General features: G+C 46.7%; 1 protein-coding gene across 1 annotated transcript in view; it reads right to left on the bottom strand.

The window, feature by feature from the left end:
* LOC126434484 (tenascin-like) overlaps positions 1-18,870 on the bottom strand; it is a 172,203-nt gene that overhangs the window by 95,148 nt on the left and 58,185 nt on the right. The window contains exons 2-3 of the mRNA XM_050090456.1: positions 17,024-17,149; positions 3,407-3,577 (exon numbers count right to left, since the gene is read on the bottom strand). Of these exons, the coding sequence (XP_049946413.1) occupies positions 3,407-3,577; positions 17,024-17,149 (297 nt within the window). The remainder of the gene's footprint in view (positions 1-3,406; positions 3,578-17,023; positions 17,150-18,870) is intronic.

Raw genomic sequence — 18,870 nt, 5'->3', positions numbered from 1 at the left:
CATGCAAAATCACTATGAAGGAAGGGGAATGAAAGACTTAAGATTTGTTGTAAGGGCTCAGGAAAAATGCAGCACAGCTGTAAAAAAGAGAAAAAAAAGCACTCCGTCTTCAGGCCACAAGTGACCCATCGAGACGGTCCCACCGCCGTGTCATCCTCAGTTGAGGATGCGGATAGGACGGGCGTGTGGTCAGCATACCTCTCTTCTTGACCGAAGCCGCTACTATTCAGTCGAGTAGCTCCTCAATTGGCATCACGAGGCTGAGTGCACCCCGAAAAATGGCAACAGCCCATGGCGGTCTTGATGGTCACCCATCAACGTGCCGACCACGCCAGACAACGCTTAACTTCGGTGATCTCACGGGAACCGGTGTAGCCACTGCGGCAAGGCCGTTGCCAGGGCAGTTGTAAAGGAAATCAAACTGTGTGATCAATTCCAGAGCATTGTTCCAGTGTCTGGAGTCCTTATCACATAGGCATGACAACACACATCGAATAAATTGAGAGAGGTACTGGTAGGATCGTAACTGGTTGGCATAGCACATTCGAGAGTGTAATAGAAATGCTCGGGAACTTAAATAGGAATCATTGGAATAAACACAACTTAGTTTTTCCGAAACTTTGTTGGATTCATGAGAATGTGATAAGCAAGATTTGGGCACGTACACAGGGAGCTGTTGTCCCGTCACTCAATACGCAAATGAGAGAGGACAGAAGACGATTACATTGCTAAAATTTACTGTCCACAGTGCTGTGTACAGTGGCTTGTGATTTACATAGATGTAGACGTTGAGAGCAAGAACGACCTGAAAAATTATCGAACTGACGCAAAGATGTTCTTTATATCAATTAGCTTTGGTTCTGTGTGTTGCATCGTACCCAGTGGTAATCCAAATGTTAGCTTTACATCTGAAGTTGCTTTTTTTGCGTGGCTATTTGTTGTGTTGTGTTGTAGTGTGTATTTCGTTGAAATGGGTACACTGGAATATAGTGCTACCATAATTTTCTTCTCTTTTGCGAAGGTATTGCTTCACAGGTCATAAATATGTAAAGAAATACAGTTTTATTTAAATAACACATTATTTGCTACCTATTTCAATGTATCTCTTGCTAGTCAGCCAACATAAAAATTGTTAGCAGAGCCTAGATTGGTTAATTGCTACTTTTTTGTCAACTACAATCATAGAAATCCGTAACACACTAGCAGTTAGACTCGTCAAAACAGAAGAATGCATTTATGAACTTGTCACTGTACAAAGTGTATTCCGTATAACTTAGGGAATGCGAAATCTGACATTGCAGTATTATCGTACAAACGTAGAAATGCGTTTTACCCTTTTCTCTGCAGCAACTTTTAATGGATTCTTATTTTTTGTTTTGATCATTGACACCACAATTGTGATGACAATGTGCGGCCTACACTAGCAATTTTTATATTGCTTGATGATGGTCAAACAGATTGATACTGTCAGCAAATAATGGTTTTCTTATTAGCAGCTCATTAATTTTTTGACTGTTTGTTGCCAATGGTAATTAAGTGAAATTTGTTTAATATTGATCCTTAACAATAAAGAAATGAGGGATATTTGACGTGAAGATGACTCACATGAAGAAAGTCTGAAAACGATAGCTGTTCTTTTACGTCCCCAACCTAGCCAACCACTCGGACATCAAGACATGCTCTGAAAGATTCGTTAAACGTGTGGGGCGATAAGGATTGTATACCCAAACTTACTGCACTTTCTTACGAAATAGCATACTAACAATTCGCACTTGGTGCGTGTATTTTCCACAAGAGGCGCACCGTCTGCGGCGGTCGGAAACCAATTCGCGGACTATCCGGAAGAGGCGCTACCGTAGCCCTCATTTATGGCAGCGAACTTGCTTTCCGACCGGACTGAAACTGATGTTTACCGCAGGTGTGTGATGTGAATTATTCTCTATATCTAAGAATTACCCATGAAGAATGTTACACCTATGCATTGTGTTTAAGAGTCCTTGTATCGAATATTTAGGAGTGAGAGATAACGTCACGGGGAACAACTTTTGTTAGAGACAAAATGTTCGCAGACGGTTCGCGATGACACTATTTATTTATTTATTTAAGCTGATCTGGTTAGGGCCATCAGGCCCTGTCTTACATCAGGCTACGTTTCACGCATACAGCACCTTTTTCATGTCGTAGTTTCCTAAGAAAACAACAATTTTAATGTGACAAGTAATTTTAAAATGACTTGAGTGTCTGAAGGGGCAAATTAGATTATCACATATTAATACTTCTAGACTCGTTACTGAAGGTCAGAAGTTGATATTTGTCGCATTTAGACTTAAAGATGGTGGGGCTTCCCGACATTTTGGACTAATGAACATAGAATGACCAACCACTACCGCTTGGGTTTTCGATGAGTTGAGTTTTAACCGTATATCCTGCACTAAATTCGATAGAGCGCACCCATCGGTACTGAGATTCTGGATAGGTATCTTCAGGATGATTGGTTTCATACTTAGATACAAATGTCGGTCATCAGCATACACCTGGTATTTGCAGTAGGACAAAGCTGATGACAGATCAGTTACGTACAATTAAAAGATAGGAAGGCCTCCTTTTTTACAGGTTGTGCCCCTGAGAGGCAGTAAGAAAGAGACACTCTGCAGCGTGCGTGTGCCTTGTGTGTTGTCTGTAATCCAGTCGTCTGATCCGTATGAGAGGAGGCAGGCCCAGTAAATTTAAAGTTCTTTCTCCGCTTAGAGCACTCATTTTTCAGGTTTTCTTCTTGGAAATCACCGTATCAATCTACGAAGGGAGTTAGTACACAGCAAAACATAGTTAGTAGACGCTGCTAGTTCGGTGAAATTTTGTCGTCGCAGATCCGGCGAATATTAGCCTGGCATCTCCGGGAATCTTCAGCGAACATTTTGCGCCTAACAAAAGCTATTTTCCATGCACAGCCCCTAGACGTTTGGTGTGGAGACACTGAGTAAATCTACAGTCTTTCGTGGGCGTTACCATCAGAGGTAAAATAATTCTGTTAGAACTGGAATCTTCTGGAGGCAATAAGACCGTGTGGCTACTGAATGAGGTTTCGTAGAGGAGATGAGACGAAACGATGAGTTTCGTGTAGAAATATTATGCGGTCCGACATCCAAGAAAATTCTACCTTCAGTGTCAAATCTGCAACAAAACAGAGGGAGCCACTGTATTTCACTTGTGGTAGGGCACATTATATTTTATTGTTTATGTTGCCTGCCTTGATTTTCTCTCTTGTATGAATCTCTTCATCAGAGAGTAGCATCCTTGAATATTTGCCTGAGGAAGTAAGGGAAGAACACACACACACACACACACACACACACACACACACACACACACACACACACATACATGCACGCACACGCAGCTTACTCACGCAGGCTCTTCTGGCAGGTGTAGTTCTGGGGGTTGTAGTGGTTGCTGAGCATGCAGAGGCAGCGTTCCGTCGTGTCGTTGCCGAGCAGCTTCCTCTGGCAGATGGCCTTGCTGCCCAGCACGCCCTGGCACTCCGCCGTGGCTCGGCATGGCGCTCCGTACACCTCGCTTCCTGTAACACAAAACAAAAGGAATGCGATGTTCTCCAAGCAGTTACACATCACCTTTCATTGATGGTTCAAATGGCTCTGAGCACTACGGGACTTAACTGATGAGGTCATCAGTCCCCTAGAACTTAGAACTACTTAAGCCTAACTAACCTAAGGACATCACACACATCCATGCCCGAGGTAGGATTCGAACCTGCGACCGTAGCGGTCGCGCGGTTCCAGACTGTAGCGCCTAGAACCGCTCGGCCGCTCCGGCCGGCTCATCTTTCATTAGCCACCGAACTTATGCGTAATTATGACGGACAGAATGATCAAAGCCGCAGGACCTATCGGAATTCAGTGGCTGTATAGACTCAGGTGACAAACGTCACTGCGAGATGCACATTACAAAAGACGGTAACGTCGCATACACAAGGTATAAAAGGGCAGTGCAGTGGCGGAGCTGCCATAACGCGACGCACACACGCAGACGCGCGAGAGATGTCGAAGCGAGCGGAGCTACGTACTGCGAAGGGTGTGGCAGATCGCCGTCCGGCGGAGCTTGCTACGTCGGCGGCCCCATCCGATCCCCCACTTACGACGGACCACGCAACGAATGAGGACATGATGGATATCGCTATGGGTGCGCTTACAGCTCCACTTCCGGAGTCGGAAGAAGACGAGCCCTCTGCCGTACCACCACCTCGTTGGCAAACCGGTAGAAGCAGAAGAGAAGAAGATACAGCCCCTACCGACGGGCGCAGCTCACCGGCAGAGAAGCGATCGAAACAAACGCCTGCTGTTGATGCCGACGGATTCACTCGCCCGAAGAGACGCCATACAGCGCGAAGAAAGGTGCTGTCTACCTACGAGCCGGCATCCATCGCCAACACTTTTGCTGTCCTTGAGGATGCCCCAGAGGAACCTCCGCGCCTTTCCACGGCGTCAAAGAGGGTTCCACCACTACCGCCGATTGTTCTGAAATATGAAGGGACCTTCAGGCAGCTGCAACAGCTTCTCACTAGCTGGACGACGGTAGTCTACAATGTGAAGGTCGCCGGAAGAGACATGTACAACGTTACACTGCGCTCAGCGGTCGACTACCGACGTGTGACGCAGGAGGCGTCTGAAAGGGCAATCCCTTTCTTCACTCACGCCACCACACCGGACCGCGTCCTGAAGATCGTCATCCGACATCTGCCCTTCAACATGGAGCCGGATCACATTAAAGAAGAACTTGAAGAGCTCGACTTCAGTGTCAGAACCGTGGGCAAGATGAAGCAGCCCAAATCACGTGACTACATGCCCCTGTTCCTCGTCATCGCAACAGATACAATCGAGAACAGGAAGCTCTAACAGCTCACCCGACTCGCCAACGTTTCGTGACCACAGAAGACTTGCGCGCCAAGAGACGCCCCGTTCAGTGCTACCGGTGCCAGGGCATCAACCATGTCGCCCGGCATTGCACCATGTCTGAAAAATGTGTGAAATGCGCCGGTGCACACCCAGCGAAGGACTACCCCATCCCCCGGAAGCAGCAGCCAACGTGCCCTCTCTGTGGAGGCACTCACGTTGCCAGCTACCGCGGCTGCGAAGTTTGGAGGCGCGCCAGTGCTCGTCAGCGAAGCCAGCCAGTCGCCACGAAACAGAGGAAGTCTGCCACGGTAGCACTTCCAGTATCCTCCGCAGCGGTTGTCGCCAGAGGACTGGCGCCCCGCCGACCCAATAGCGACGGCGCCGACCATGAAGACGCACAAGCACGTCGCCGCAATGAAGACTCACAAACCCGCGATCTTTATGAAGACGCAGAGGCACGACATCCACACCTAAACTGCGCCACTCCACCTGTGCAGAATTCGTCGGATCCGGAACCGGGCCCCTCCTCTGTTGCCCCACCCGCGACGTCTGGTGCACGCCCCCAACGCCGCGGAAGCCGACGCAAGACAGGGGGTCGCACAACCAGCGCTCCTGAAGAAGCCACATACAATGGCGAAGAGGTGGCCACTTCCATGGGCGCCAGAGAAGATCCGGCTCCTGCCGCCTCCACCACGGACATTGCAAGTTTGATTGCTCAACTCACCGCACTTGTGGCGAGCACAACAAAACTGCTTGATGTCCTCACGCAGCACCTGACCGCTGCACAGAAGATTGCCGCACCGGCAGCCACCAGACGCTCCTCCACTACTCATTATGGGAAGTGTTAGAGGACTCACGGTTGACGCGTGGAACACCCTTTGTCTACGCACACAAGCTGGCGAATTTCGTCAATTCCTTCGTGATGAAGCCGTCGACATCTGTCTGCTCAGCGAAACCCGCCTTAAGCCAGGCATTGCAGTCAAAGCGCCGAACTACTCCTGTTACCGTGCAGACAGGCCAACTGCCGGTGGAGGAATGGCCGTCTACATACGGAATGGGATCCGTCACCACCAGATTCAACTGCCGCCGCTCGTGACTCTGGAGGCGATCGGAGTTGTCGCGCACACGTCAGCGGGAGCCATAACCTTCATTGCCATCTACAAACCGCCGTCGCATCCATGGCTAGATGCGGACTTGGAATCCCTTCTCTCCATCGGAGGCAAGCTGTTCATCGCTGGAGACTATAACTCCAAGCACGTCGCTTGGCATTCACGACTCACCAACACGGACGGACGCCGCGTCCTACGAATCGTGGATCGCAATAACGCCGTGGTAGTGGGTCCCTACGAACCCACCATCTTCCCCGTTAATGGTCAACCGGACATCGTCGACTTCGCGGTCGTGAAAGGCATTCTGCACCGGATCCTCGCATCAACACGGAATGTCCTCTCCTTAGACCATGTGCCAGTTGGTTTTGACGTCGACCTTGACCCACTGCAGTTACCCAGACGTGGAGTATCACTCTGTGGAGTCAACTGGGATCTCTTCCGCCACTCCCTGACCGAGTCCCTAGCTGCGATGCCACCTGTGGACGACGCAGAAGCTGAAGATTCACTCCTCCACTTCACAGACGCCACCCTCGCCGCAGTCAAAGAAGCGGCTCCTCCCAGCCGCGAGCGCCAGGACCAATCTCGACAGCTGCCCCCCGATCTCCTTGCACAAATTGCGGAGAAGAACAGAGTGTACCGCGAATGGCAGCGTACACGGAACCCCGCCAACAAACGGCTACCCAACCGTATGCGGCGCGAAATCACGGTGGCTGTGGACAATCACCGCAACCAGGAGTGGGCTAACCGTGTGGCGACTCTTCAGCTTGACGACGGGTCTGCCTGGAGGACCACGAAACACTTCCTACGGCGAACGCAACGTATGCCGCCTCTCCGAACTGCAAACGGAATTGTCTGCGAACCAAACGTGCTGACGTCCTCGCCTCGTCCAAGCCTGTAGGGGATCCACTGGACGCAGAACATGAAGCGATGGTCGCCGACCGGCTCCCTCGCTATCTGGAAACGGAGGGCGATGATGACATCGAGGCCACAACACCTGAAGAAGTCTCGACGGCTCTCAAGGCCCTCAATCCCAAGAGAGCTGCAGGCCCCGACGACGTCTCCACTGCCATGCTGAAACAACTGCCTGAGGAGGCCTCCACTCACCTGGCTGCAATCTTCAACAAGATCTTTCGCACAGGTCACTTTCCCCTGCAGTGGAAGCACGCTGAGATTGTGGCCATTCCTAAGATGGGAAAAGATCTCCGGCAGCCGAAGAGCTATCGCCCAATTAGTCTGCTGCCTGCCGTCTCGAAAGTCTTCGAGCGCGTCTACCTGAAGAGGCTACAGCAACACGTCACGGCCGAAGCTCTACTCTCAGATGCCCAGTTCGGCTTCCGTAAGGGCCACTCTACGGAGCACCAACTTCTCCGACTCGTGGAAGAAGCCTTTGATTCCCTGGAGAGGCGCGAATACTTCGGCGCAGTTTTCCTCGATGTCTCGCGCGCTTTTGATAGCGTCTGGCACGATGTGCTGCTCTTCAAACTTCTTGAATTGGGGATCCTTGGACCACACATCCGTCTGCTAAAGTCCTACCTCGATGGACGGACTTTTCACGTCCGTGCAGAAACTGGCTTCTCTACAGTCCGTCCCATCAGGGCAGGCGTGCCACAAGGGTCGGTTCTGGGGCCGATCCTGTACACGCTCTACACGGCTGATACGCCATCGGTTCCTCGTGTGCACCTTGCACTTTACGCCGACGACACTGCGCTCTACTCACGAAGTATGAGCGCGGACACACTTCGCCAGAGGTTGCAGCACGCCGTCGACACCCTCTCCGATTGGGCCATCAAGTGGAAATTACAGTTCAATGGAACCAAGACGCAATTCTTCATTGCAACCCGTCGTGTCATCCCAGCCGCTTTGCCCCCAATCGTCGTTGGAGGCAGTCCTGTCAATTGGCGACCGACAGCGCAGTATCTTGAGGTCACCATAGATCGCCGCCTCACCTGGGGCCCACACGTGAAGAGCGTCGTAAACAAAGCAAGGGGTCGACTTCTCAAGCTCTACCCCCTGCTCAACCCGACGTCGACCCTCCCTCCGCGACTAGGCGTCACGCTGTACAGGGCGCTAATCCGCCCTGTCTTCGATTATGCGGCTGTCGTCTGGGGGAACGCGGCAGACCAACATCTGAAGAAACTCCAATCACTGCAGAACAGGGCTCTGCGCCTCGCGCTGCACTTACAGAGGGACTTCCCATCTGGACCACTGCACGACCTCTCTGAGGTCCGCAAAGTTAAGGACCATATCCGCACGGTTGCCCGCCGCTTCTATCAAAAGGCGCGGCAGTCCGAGAACCGACACATACGTTCACTGGGGCAGATCCAGCGTAATGCCAACACACACTGGCCCCAGCTCCTTACAGCATAGGTTGCAATTGAAGAAGACAACCGAGTGGAATAAACATGATGCCAGAACATACATATGTTGAGAACTCCACCACACTCGAAGACCGAAGAATCTTCGTGAAGAAGCCACGCAGCGGAGCTGCCATATGTACTCAGGGGAGTCACGTGAAAAGGATTCCGACGTGATTATAGTCGCACGACGAGAATTAACAAACTTTAAACGCGGAAGGTTAGTTCGAGTTAGACGCATGAGGCATTTAGGAATCGTTAGCGAATTTAATATTCCGCGATACACAGTGTCAAGTGTGTGCCGAGAAAACTAAATTAATTGCATTACATTTCAGCAGATGAGTCCCAATTTCAGTTGGTAAGAGCTGATAATAGGGCTGGAGTGAGGCGCACACCCCACGAAGCCATGACCCCAAGTTCCCAACAAGGTACTGTGCAAGCTGGTGGTGGCTCGATAATGGTGCGGGTTGTGTTTACAAGGAATATTCTCGATCCCCTGGTCAAACTGAACTGACCATTGATTGGAAATGGTTATGTTCGGCTACTTGGAGATCACTTGCATTCATGGACTTTATGTTCCCAGACAAGGATGTCACGTCACCGGCAGCAACTGTTCGATTCTGGTGTGAAGAACATTCTGGACAGTTCGAGAAAATAATTTGGCCACCGAGATCGCTCGATATGAAACCCATCGAACATTTATGGGACGTTGTTGAGTGGTCAGTTCGTGCTCAAAATCTTGCACCGACAACACTTTCGCAATTATGGACGGCTATAGAGGCAGCACGGCTGAGTATTTCTGCAGGGGACTTCTAACGACTTCTTTAGTCCATGCTACGCCGAGTTGCTACACTGGGAAAAAGGAGGTCCAAGACGATATTAGGAAGTATCCCATGACTCCTCTGACCTCATTGTAGATTAATCTACATCTACATGGATACTCTGCAAATCACATTTAAGTGCCTGGCAGAGGGTTTATCGAACCACCTTCACAATTCTCTATTATTCCAATCTCGTATAGCGTGCGGGAAGAAAGAACACCTATATCTTTCCGTACGAGCTCTGATTTCCCTTATTTTAATGAGGATAGTATGAACATTTGGAAAGATGACTAGACAAAGGGAGTTATTGTGCCTGTCTTTCAGAAGGATAACAAGAATCTCTGTAGGAATTGCAGAGAAACAGCACTGTGCCACTGCGTGAGGAGTTATGAAAAGATAATTTTACGGAAAATCAGGGATAAGACAGAACCACTACTAGGAGTAGAAAAACAAAGATATCGACCTGAAAGATTAACTACAGATATCTTATTTGCAGTCATACAGGCTGTAGGAAAGAAATGGGAATATGGGAAAGACATGGTAATTTTATTCAGAGATATAAAAAAGGCTTATGATGCTATTAGAAGGGAAGAAATATGGTAAGATAAGAACAGACTGAAATTGTCAAAATTAATACAACTGAGAATTAGAAACACGTACAAAAATGTCTGAATTGTGTTGTAACGGACGGCAACACATCAGAATGATTTATACCGGGCAGAGAGGTGTGCTCTCATCAGTGCTTTTTAGGATGGTCATGAACAACATCATAAGGAAAGTTCACCAAGGATCAACAGCAGATAATATGAAGATCACAGCATGTACAGACGACGTGATAATTTGGGAGGACAATTAACAGAAATTAGAAGAACAAGTAAGTACCTGGCAGAGAGTAATTGAGAAAACAGGCACGGAAATAAGCTTAGAAAAGGAAAAGTAATGAAAGCCAGCAGGAAAAATGACAGGAAATGAAGGATTAAAATTGAAAAAAATTATTTAAAAAGTAGATGCTTTCAAGAATCTAGGAAGTAAATTAACCAGGAAAAGAAACATCAGGGAACAGAAAATTGTCCCAAGTTTTATTCTTGTATATCGGACATAATTACAAATTGGAAAATTCCTACCAACGTAAAGACCCAGCTGTACAAGTGATATTATCTCCCAATTTTCATTTACGGATGAGAATTTTGCACTTGGACAGGGATAGATCTGATCAGAAGACAAGAAACAGGCATTCGCTTTCTACGAGGGATCCTCGGTAAGAAGAGAAGGGACAGGATGAGGAATGACACAATACGAAACACCCTGCAGATCAAGTCCCTAAAAGAAACTATGGAGGGCAGCAGGCTTAAGCGGTTAGTACACATTAAAAGAATAGGACCAGAAAGAGTTCGAGGAAGAGCCCTAGAATGGCCTTAATGTGGACGAAGACCAATTGGCAGAGTATGAACAAGATGAAGAAACCACTTGAAGGATGATATGAACCGAAGAGAATGCAATGGGGGAAGATGCTACATGATAGACTCTGGAAGAGAAGAGAAGCTTGGAAGAGACTCTGTGAACAACCTACATAAGCAGGAACGTCTCAGGAAGAAGAAGATTACCCTGGTACCTATTAACGAATCAATACTTTCCTCACAGGTCTACTGGACTTGAAATCAGATGCCCAGGTACTGTGGATGCACACTATTGGACAAAAAGAATTCTATACTATAACGGATCATAAACCAAATATTTATTCCACATTTGAAGTTTCGTAATAATACCATTACGTATATTCAGCTACAAGTAGTCATTTTAGAGAGTCGTTTGCTAGACCTCTAAGATTTTGAAATATTGAGCACTTTCAAGTTTCTTATACTGTCTTTTGTTGTGCACTTGCTTTTACATCATATACAAAGTGACACGTCTCAAGTCGACTGTACAGGATGTCAACAAAGTACCGCTATCACTTCAAAAAACTCTAACTTGGAAACTTTTAGTAATAGTTGTTTACTGTATACTGTTTATCACCTCTCAAAGATTTTTTTCCTTTGTCCTTTTCTGCAGATGTGATTTAGAGTGCGTCAAAATGGTCACAGACCGGGGGAATGAGCAATGCATCATCTGGTAGGTAGAACCGAAATCTATCGACGCCACCAAGATTAATTATTTCATGTAGCTCAGTGGCTTGGTGCAAGTCTTTCAATTGGACGCCACCTCGGTGACTTATGTGTCTCTATCCTGCTCCAGTTATCCAACAAACCTATAGTTTAACTTGGAATCCGAATCACGTTCCGCTTCTGGTCGCTCATCACATCGTTGACAGGTGAAGGAAGACTAAAAAATCCGTCGCCAGCAGGGTTTCAGTGACAAGACCTTTGAGTTTCCAGACAAGCACATTACCGGTAGGCCACTTATTTTTCGTTCTGCCTACTAGGACGTGCTGAACAGGAATGCCTCCGAATATTTTATGTAAAAACTCTTAAGGGTTTCAAATAAAACAAACTTTATTAACATTCTACATATTTATTCTCTATGTTTACTCATTTGCACCCTTCTGTCGCTAGAGGACTCCGAATTGTAACGTGCCATCGTGGCGGTGTGTAATGTTATGTATGAGCAGAAGAATCAGCATGCTGTAATCAAGTCCCTAATTGGAAGCGTTCATCCACACATGGAGTACCCCCTCCTTACGCACGACCATGCCGGATCACACGCGAAGGCTGCGACATCTGCAACAATCCGACACCTTGGGTTCACTGTTATCGATCATCCTCCATACAGTACTGACTTGGCCCCATCCATCTGTTTCCAAAACTCAAAGAATGCCTTCGGAGACTTCACTATGATAGTGATGAAGCAGTGTAAGCAGAGGTGAGGTAGTGGCTCCGTCAACAAAGCCAAACATTTTAGAGTGACGGTATCAAAAAAGTCGTTGGGAGAAAGGTGTTCGTCGGCAGTATGACTACGTTAAGAAATAAATATGTAGACATGAAGAATAAAGATGTAGAATGTTAATAACGTTTGTTTTATTTAAAAAGCTTTAAGATTTTCCACATAATAGATTCCGAGGAATGACTTTTCAGCACGCCCTCGTATATACACTATATGATCAAAAGTATCCGGACAGCCGCAAGAGCCGGCCGCTGTGGCCGAGCCGTTCTAAGCGCTACAGTCTGGAAACGCGCGACCTGTACGGTCGCAGGTTCGAATCCTGCCTCGGGTATGGATGTGTGTGATGTCCTTAGGTTAGTTAGGTTTAAGTAGTTCTAAGTTCTAGGGGACTGATGACCTCAGAAGTTAAGTCCCATAGTGCTCAGAGCCATTTGAACCAATCCACTGCTAGTAATATGACAGTTAGGCGGGAGGTGAGAAAACTTGGATTTCATGGTCGAGCGGCTGCTCATAAGCCACACATCACGCCGGTGCATGCCAAACGACGCCTCGCTTGGTGTAAGGAGATTAAACATTGGACGATTGAACAGTGGAAAAACGAATCACGGCACACAATGTGGCGATCCGATGGCAAGGTGTGGGTATGGCGAATGCCCGGTGAACGTCATCTGCCATCGTTTGGAGTGACAACAGTAAAATTCGGATGCGCAGGTGTTACGGTGTGATTGTGTTTTTCATGAAGGGGGCTTGCACCCCTTGTTGTTTTGAGTGGCACTATCGCAGCACAGGCTTACATTGATGTTTTAAGCACCTTCTTGTTTCCCACCGTTGAAGAGCAATTGGGGGATGGCGTTTGAATCTTTCAACAGGATCAAGCACCTCTTCATAATGCACGGCCTGTGGCGGAGTGGTTACACGACAATAAGATCCCTGTAATGCTGGCTTGCACCGAGTCCTGACCTAAACACTATAGAACACTTTTGGGATGTTTTGGAACGCCGACTTGGTGTCAGGCCTCACCGGCCGACATCGATAGCTCTCCTCAGTGCAGTGCTCCATGAGGAATGGGCTGCCATTCGCAAGAAACCTTCCAGCACCTGATTGAACTTCTGCCTGCGAGAATGGAAGCTGCCATTAAGGTTACGGGCTGGCCAACACGATATTAAATTCCAGCATTACCGATAGAACGTGCCATGACCTTATAAGTCATTTTCAGCCAGGTGTCCGAATACTTGTGAACACATAGTGTATACGGATAGTACATTTATAGGTTGTGATGAGTAGTTTGCGGGCATCAAAATACGTCGCATAAATGCCTGTATCTTTATATATTTATTATTATTATTTTTACCTCTTAAAAAAGAGATATGAAAGATATCTAAGACAGCATAAAGTCTGAAAATAATAAATTACGTAACAATGTAGTCCCCGCTGTAATAAAAGATTGAAAGCAAAATCGCAAAAGTGTTCAGCCAAGTATATGCTTTACCTTTATTACAGTTTATAGCAATATAAAAATATCGATCTGACTATGAATCTTTAAATGAACCAAGTTACGTCATAATAACAGAGTTACATAATAAAAATACAAAACTAAATTTTTTGAATAGAAATCAAGTGTTCAGAGGAAGTAGCGCCATACTGTGGCTGTGTTTTACTTTGCAACCGTCAGAGTTTTTTAAGCTCAACACCCTTCCCCCCTCCCCGTCCCCCATCCCCAAGGATTTACCTTGGACTGAACTTGCAAAGTTGTATCAGTTTCTTCCATGCCAAAAGCGTTGCTCCTTTCTTTTGACTCCCCTCTTCTGCTCCTTCCTCCCCTAATGCCACCGCTTCCCCTACCTCCCCTTTATATAACCCACACAGTATTACTGTGTGCAAGTGCAAGTGTTTGGTATTCAGTTTAATATATGCCACTGCTTACTATGTTCTAAATAGTTGACGAAAAAATTGATTTCAAGATGCTAGAGATTCTAACTTCACGATATTTTAATGAACTTGACTTACTGTTTTAATTTGTGAATGCACAAAGTCAATATGGACTTAAAATCGTCTCATTACCTACAGATATTTGTTGTTGTTGTGGTCTTCAGTCCTGAGACTGGTTTGATGCAGCTCTCCATGCTACTCTATCCTGTGCAAGCTGCTTCATCTCCCAGCACGCACTGCAGCCTACATCCGTCTGAATCTGCTTACTGTACTCATCTCTTCGTCTCCCTCTACGATTTTTACCCTCCACGCTGCCCTCCAATACTAAATTGGTGATCCCTCGATATCTCAGAACATGTCCTACCAACCGATCCCTTCTTCTAGTCAAGTTGTGCCACATGCTCCTCTTCTCCCCAATTCTATTTAATACCTCCTCATTAGTTATGTGATCTACCCATCTAATCTTCAGCATTCTTCTGTAGAACCACATTTCGAAAGCTTCTATTCTCTTCTTGTCTAAACTATTTATCGTGCACGTTTCACTTCCATACATGGCTACACTCCATACAAATAATTTCAGAAACGACTTCCTGACATTTAAATCTATACTCGATGTTAACAAATTTTTCTTCTTCAGAAACGCTTTCCTTGCCATTGCCAGTCTACATTTTATATCCTCTCTACAGATATTTAGCACATAATAACTAGATTATACCGCCACAAGGATAATGTTCACACCACAACACTTCTTTTCGTGATCGTATGTGGTCGTCTAATGTAGAAGCCCATCGATGCAGCATTTCACAACTGCACGTTACCTACGTGGAGTGGTTACCGTGGTCGAGGGGCTGAGACGTGAAATGGGGAAGGCACTTTGCAGCGCTGCTCTGAGTCACATCTTGGACGAACGTGAAGCTAGAGATGCGGCCAAAGATCGTCAATTGACGTTGCAAAGAAACACGTAGCCGCAAATGTCACTATTCCCTCTAGATGCTTGATTTATTTTCTATAGATATTAAATGAGATGAGAAGTTCCGCCGTATGCAAGACACCTATTTTCTGTTTTGTTTCACCCATACATGTTTCAGTACTTTTGTGCTGTCATCAGCGGGTTTAATTTTTATTTTTAACTGTAAAATTGTTGTTACATATTAACATTTGTGTTGTTTATAACATTATGTCAAAGTTCCATTTATAGCTTAATTGGCGAAAGTGGATGTTTACATTAGTTAACATACCTTACAATTTTACAGTTAAAAGTAAAAAATTAAACCCACTGATGATAGCACAAAAGTGCTGAAACATGCATGGGTGAAACAAAACAGAAAAAAGGTGTCTTGCATAAGGCGGAACTTCTCATCCCATTTTCGTAGCGGACATAGCAATAAGAACTGCACCACAAGATGATTATGGAAATTAATTTTGTAGCACTATTACTATCACGACGCTTGCTTAATTTAAAGATTCATGGTGAGATCGATGTTTTACGGTGGTATAGACTGTATATAATGGTGAAATGTAAATGTGGCTAAACACATTTACCAGTTTTATTTTGACCTTTTATTACAGTGGGTATTATTTTGTTAGGAAATTTCTTGTTTTTGAGATATTATGATATTTCTAGATACCCTTTACACTGTGTCTATTTAACAAGCAAAAAAAAAAATAATAATAAATAAAATAAACTCTATACACGGCGGGCACTTTTATTACTGCTGGCCTCAATCTGCATTCATTTAAAACTCAACACTGACCTTTTCTTTTAGTACTGGGTACACCTGCGTTCCAGAAGTAAGATGCTATTTATACATTTTAAGGCTACGAAAATAAGGTGAAAACACGCCCAGATGTGGTGGGTTGGGCTGCCACCTATAGTTACAGATGACTGACGTCGTAGGCTGGGCAGACTCGTAAAACTAGACAGACAGCAAAATGAGACAGAACTAACGTCAGACTTTAATGCTGGGCAGGGTAATAATAATAATAATAATAGCGTGTGACGAGGGCCTCCCGTCGGGTAGACCGCTCGCCTGATGCAAGTCTTTCGATTTGACGCCACTTCGGCGACTTGCGCGTCGATGGGGATGAAATGGGTACAAACGTCTGAACACACAGTGCACCGAACACTCCTAATGGTGGACCTCCGCGGAAGACGACCCATGCATTTGCCAACGTTAACATCACAACATCAGCAACTACGACTGAAATGGGCACGTTGCCATCGGCACAGGACGTTGGCGCAGTGGCAGAGCGTTGCAAGGTCTGATGAATCCTGATACCCTCTTCATCGTGCCGATCGGAGGACGCGAATCCTTCGTCTTCCAGGGGAACAGCTCTTGACAACTGTACTGTAGAACGGAGATAAGTTGGCGGTGGCTCCATTATGCTCAGGGGAACATTGACGCGGGCGTCCCGAGTTTAATGTGATAAGCAGACGCAACGTGCAAGGCACATAACGGCCAAGGAGTATCGTGTACTGGTTGCAGATTGCATACACCCCTTCACGACGATCACGTTTTCCGACGGCAGTGTCATTTTTCATCAAAATAATGCGCCTTGTCACAAGGCCAGTAGTGTGATAGAGTGGTTCGAGAAACAGTGACGAGTTCCAATTAGTGTGCTGGCCCTCCAACTCACCAGATCTGAACCAGATCGAACACATCTGGGACGTGATTGAACGTGACATCAGAGCTGATTCCCCCTCCTCCCTCCCCAGAATTTATGGGAATTAGGTGACTTACGTGTGTGTCAACTCTCTCCAGCGACCTACCAAGACCTTCCCTGCCACGACGCATCGCCCCTGTTATCTGTGTGAAAGGTACATCGGGTATTAAATAGATGGTCTCAAGGTTCTGCGTGATCAGTCTATAATGAACACCTGGAAAGAGTCGATGGAGAAAGATTACTTCTCCGGAAGGAAAGACTTTTTCACAAGCTTCGGAGAAGGACTCCAAGAAGACTGAGGAAGTGATGGGGAAAAGTCCTGCTGCTGGAGCTGAAGGTGGTGACTGCCACTGACTCACCATGCAGACACCGTGCGCCGTCGTAGTCGGGCACGAAGCCGGCGGCGCAGGAGCAGCGGTTCTCGACGCAGCTGGCGCGCTCGATGCCGCCGCAGTCGCTGTCCGCGCTGCACGCCTCCCGCAGCTCTGTAACACGCCAAACACCAGCCAGCTTAGCGCTTATAACGACCCGTCATTAGTGGCAGAGAGCAACTTTTGATTGCGGATTGGGAAGGTCACCTGCTATGCTGTATCGAAGGCATTATCCTGGCTTTCGCCTGAAGGAGAACGATGCTGTGATATGCAAATGATTAGCTTTTCAGAGCATTTACACGAGGTTGGCGCTGGTGGCGACACCTACAACGTGCTGACATGAAGTCAGTTTCCAGCGGATTTCTCATACACAAACAGCAGCTGACCGGCGTTGCCTGGTGAAACGTTGTTGTGATGCCTCGTGTAAGGAGGAGAAATGCGTACCATCACGTTTCCGACTTTGATAAAGGTCGGATTGTAGCCTATCGCGATTGCGGTTTATCGTACCGCGACATTGCTGCTCGCGTTGGTCGAGATCCAATGACTTTTAGCAGAATATGAAATCGGTGGGTTCAGGAGGGTAATACGGAACGCCGTGCTGGATCCCAACGGCCTCGTATCACTAGCAGTCGAGATGACAGGCATCTTATCCGCATGGCTGTAACGGATCGTGCAGCCACGTCTCGATCCCTGAGTCAACTGGTGGGGACGTTTGCAAGACAACAACCATCTGCACGAACAGTTCGACGACGTTTGCAGCAGCATGGACTATCAGCTCGGAGACCATGGCTGCCGTTACCCTTGACGCTGCATCACAGATAGGAGCGCCTGCGATGGTGTACTCAACGACGAACCTGGGTGCACGAATGGCAAAATGTCATTTTTTGGGATGAATCCAGGTTGTGTTTACAGCATCATGATGGTCGCATCCGTGTTTGGCGACATCACGGTGAACTCACGTTGGAAGCGTGTATTCGTCATCGCCATACTGGCGTATCACCCGGCGTGATGGTATGGGGTGCCATTGGTTACACGTCTCGGTCACCTCTAGTCCGCATTGAGGGCATTTTGAACAGTGGACGTTACATCTGAGATGTGTTACGACCCGTGGCTCTACCCTTCATACGATTCTTGCGAAACCCTACATTTCAGCAGGATAATGTACGACCACATGTTGCAGGTTCTGTACGGGCCTTACTGCATACAGAAAATGTCCGACTGCTGCCCTCGCCAGCAGATTCTCCAGATCTCTCACCAATTGAAAACGTCTGTTCAATGGTCGCCGAGCAACTGGCTCGTCACAACACGCCAGTCACTACTCTTGATTAACTGTGGTATCGTGTTGAAGCTACATGGGCAGCTGTACCTGTACACGCCATCGAAGCTCTCTGTTTGTCACAATGTCCAGGCGTATCAAGGCCGTTATTACGGCCAGAGGTGGTTGTTCTGGGTACTGATTTCTCAGGATCTGTACACCCAAATTGCGTGAAAATGTAATCGCATGTCAGTTCTAGTTTAATATATTTGTCCAATGAATACCCGATTATCATCTGCATTTCTTCTTGGTGTAGCAATTTTAATGGCCTGTAGTGTATTTTGACAGAAATTCTAATTTTTAATTTTTTATTGTTGTAACTCAAATTATAATAATGCAATGAATTTGAATATATTATTGTAGTGTCCTAAGAGGATTTAAGATCACTAACTACAATAGTTAATTTATGACACAATTTGCGTTATTAAACAGAGTTTTGAATTTTGTACATCCAGAATTATGTTTTTCTTTTTTCGACATGCTACCCTAAAAAAATCAGAATGTAATCGGAAGATCTCGT

Source organism: Schistocerca serialis, chromosome 1, assembly GCF_023864345.2.
Source record: "Schistocerca serialis cubense isolate TAMUIC-IGC-003099 chromosome 1, iqSchSeri2.2, whole genome shotgun sequence".
NCBI lineage: Eukaryota > Metazoa > Arthropoda > Insecta > Orthoptera > Acrididae > Schistocerca > Schistocerca serialis.
The sequence above is the reverse complement of the archived record's forward strand: the minus strand, read 5'-3'. Positions and strand labels throughout refer to the sequence as shown.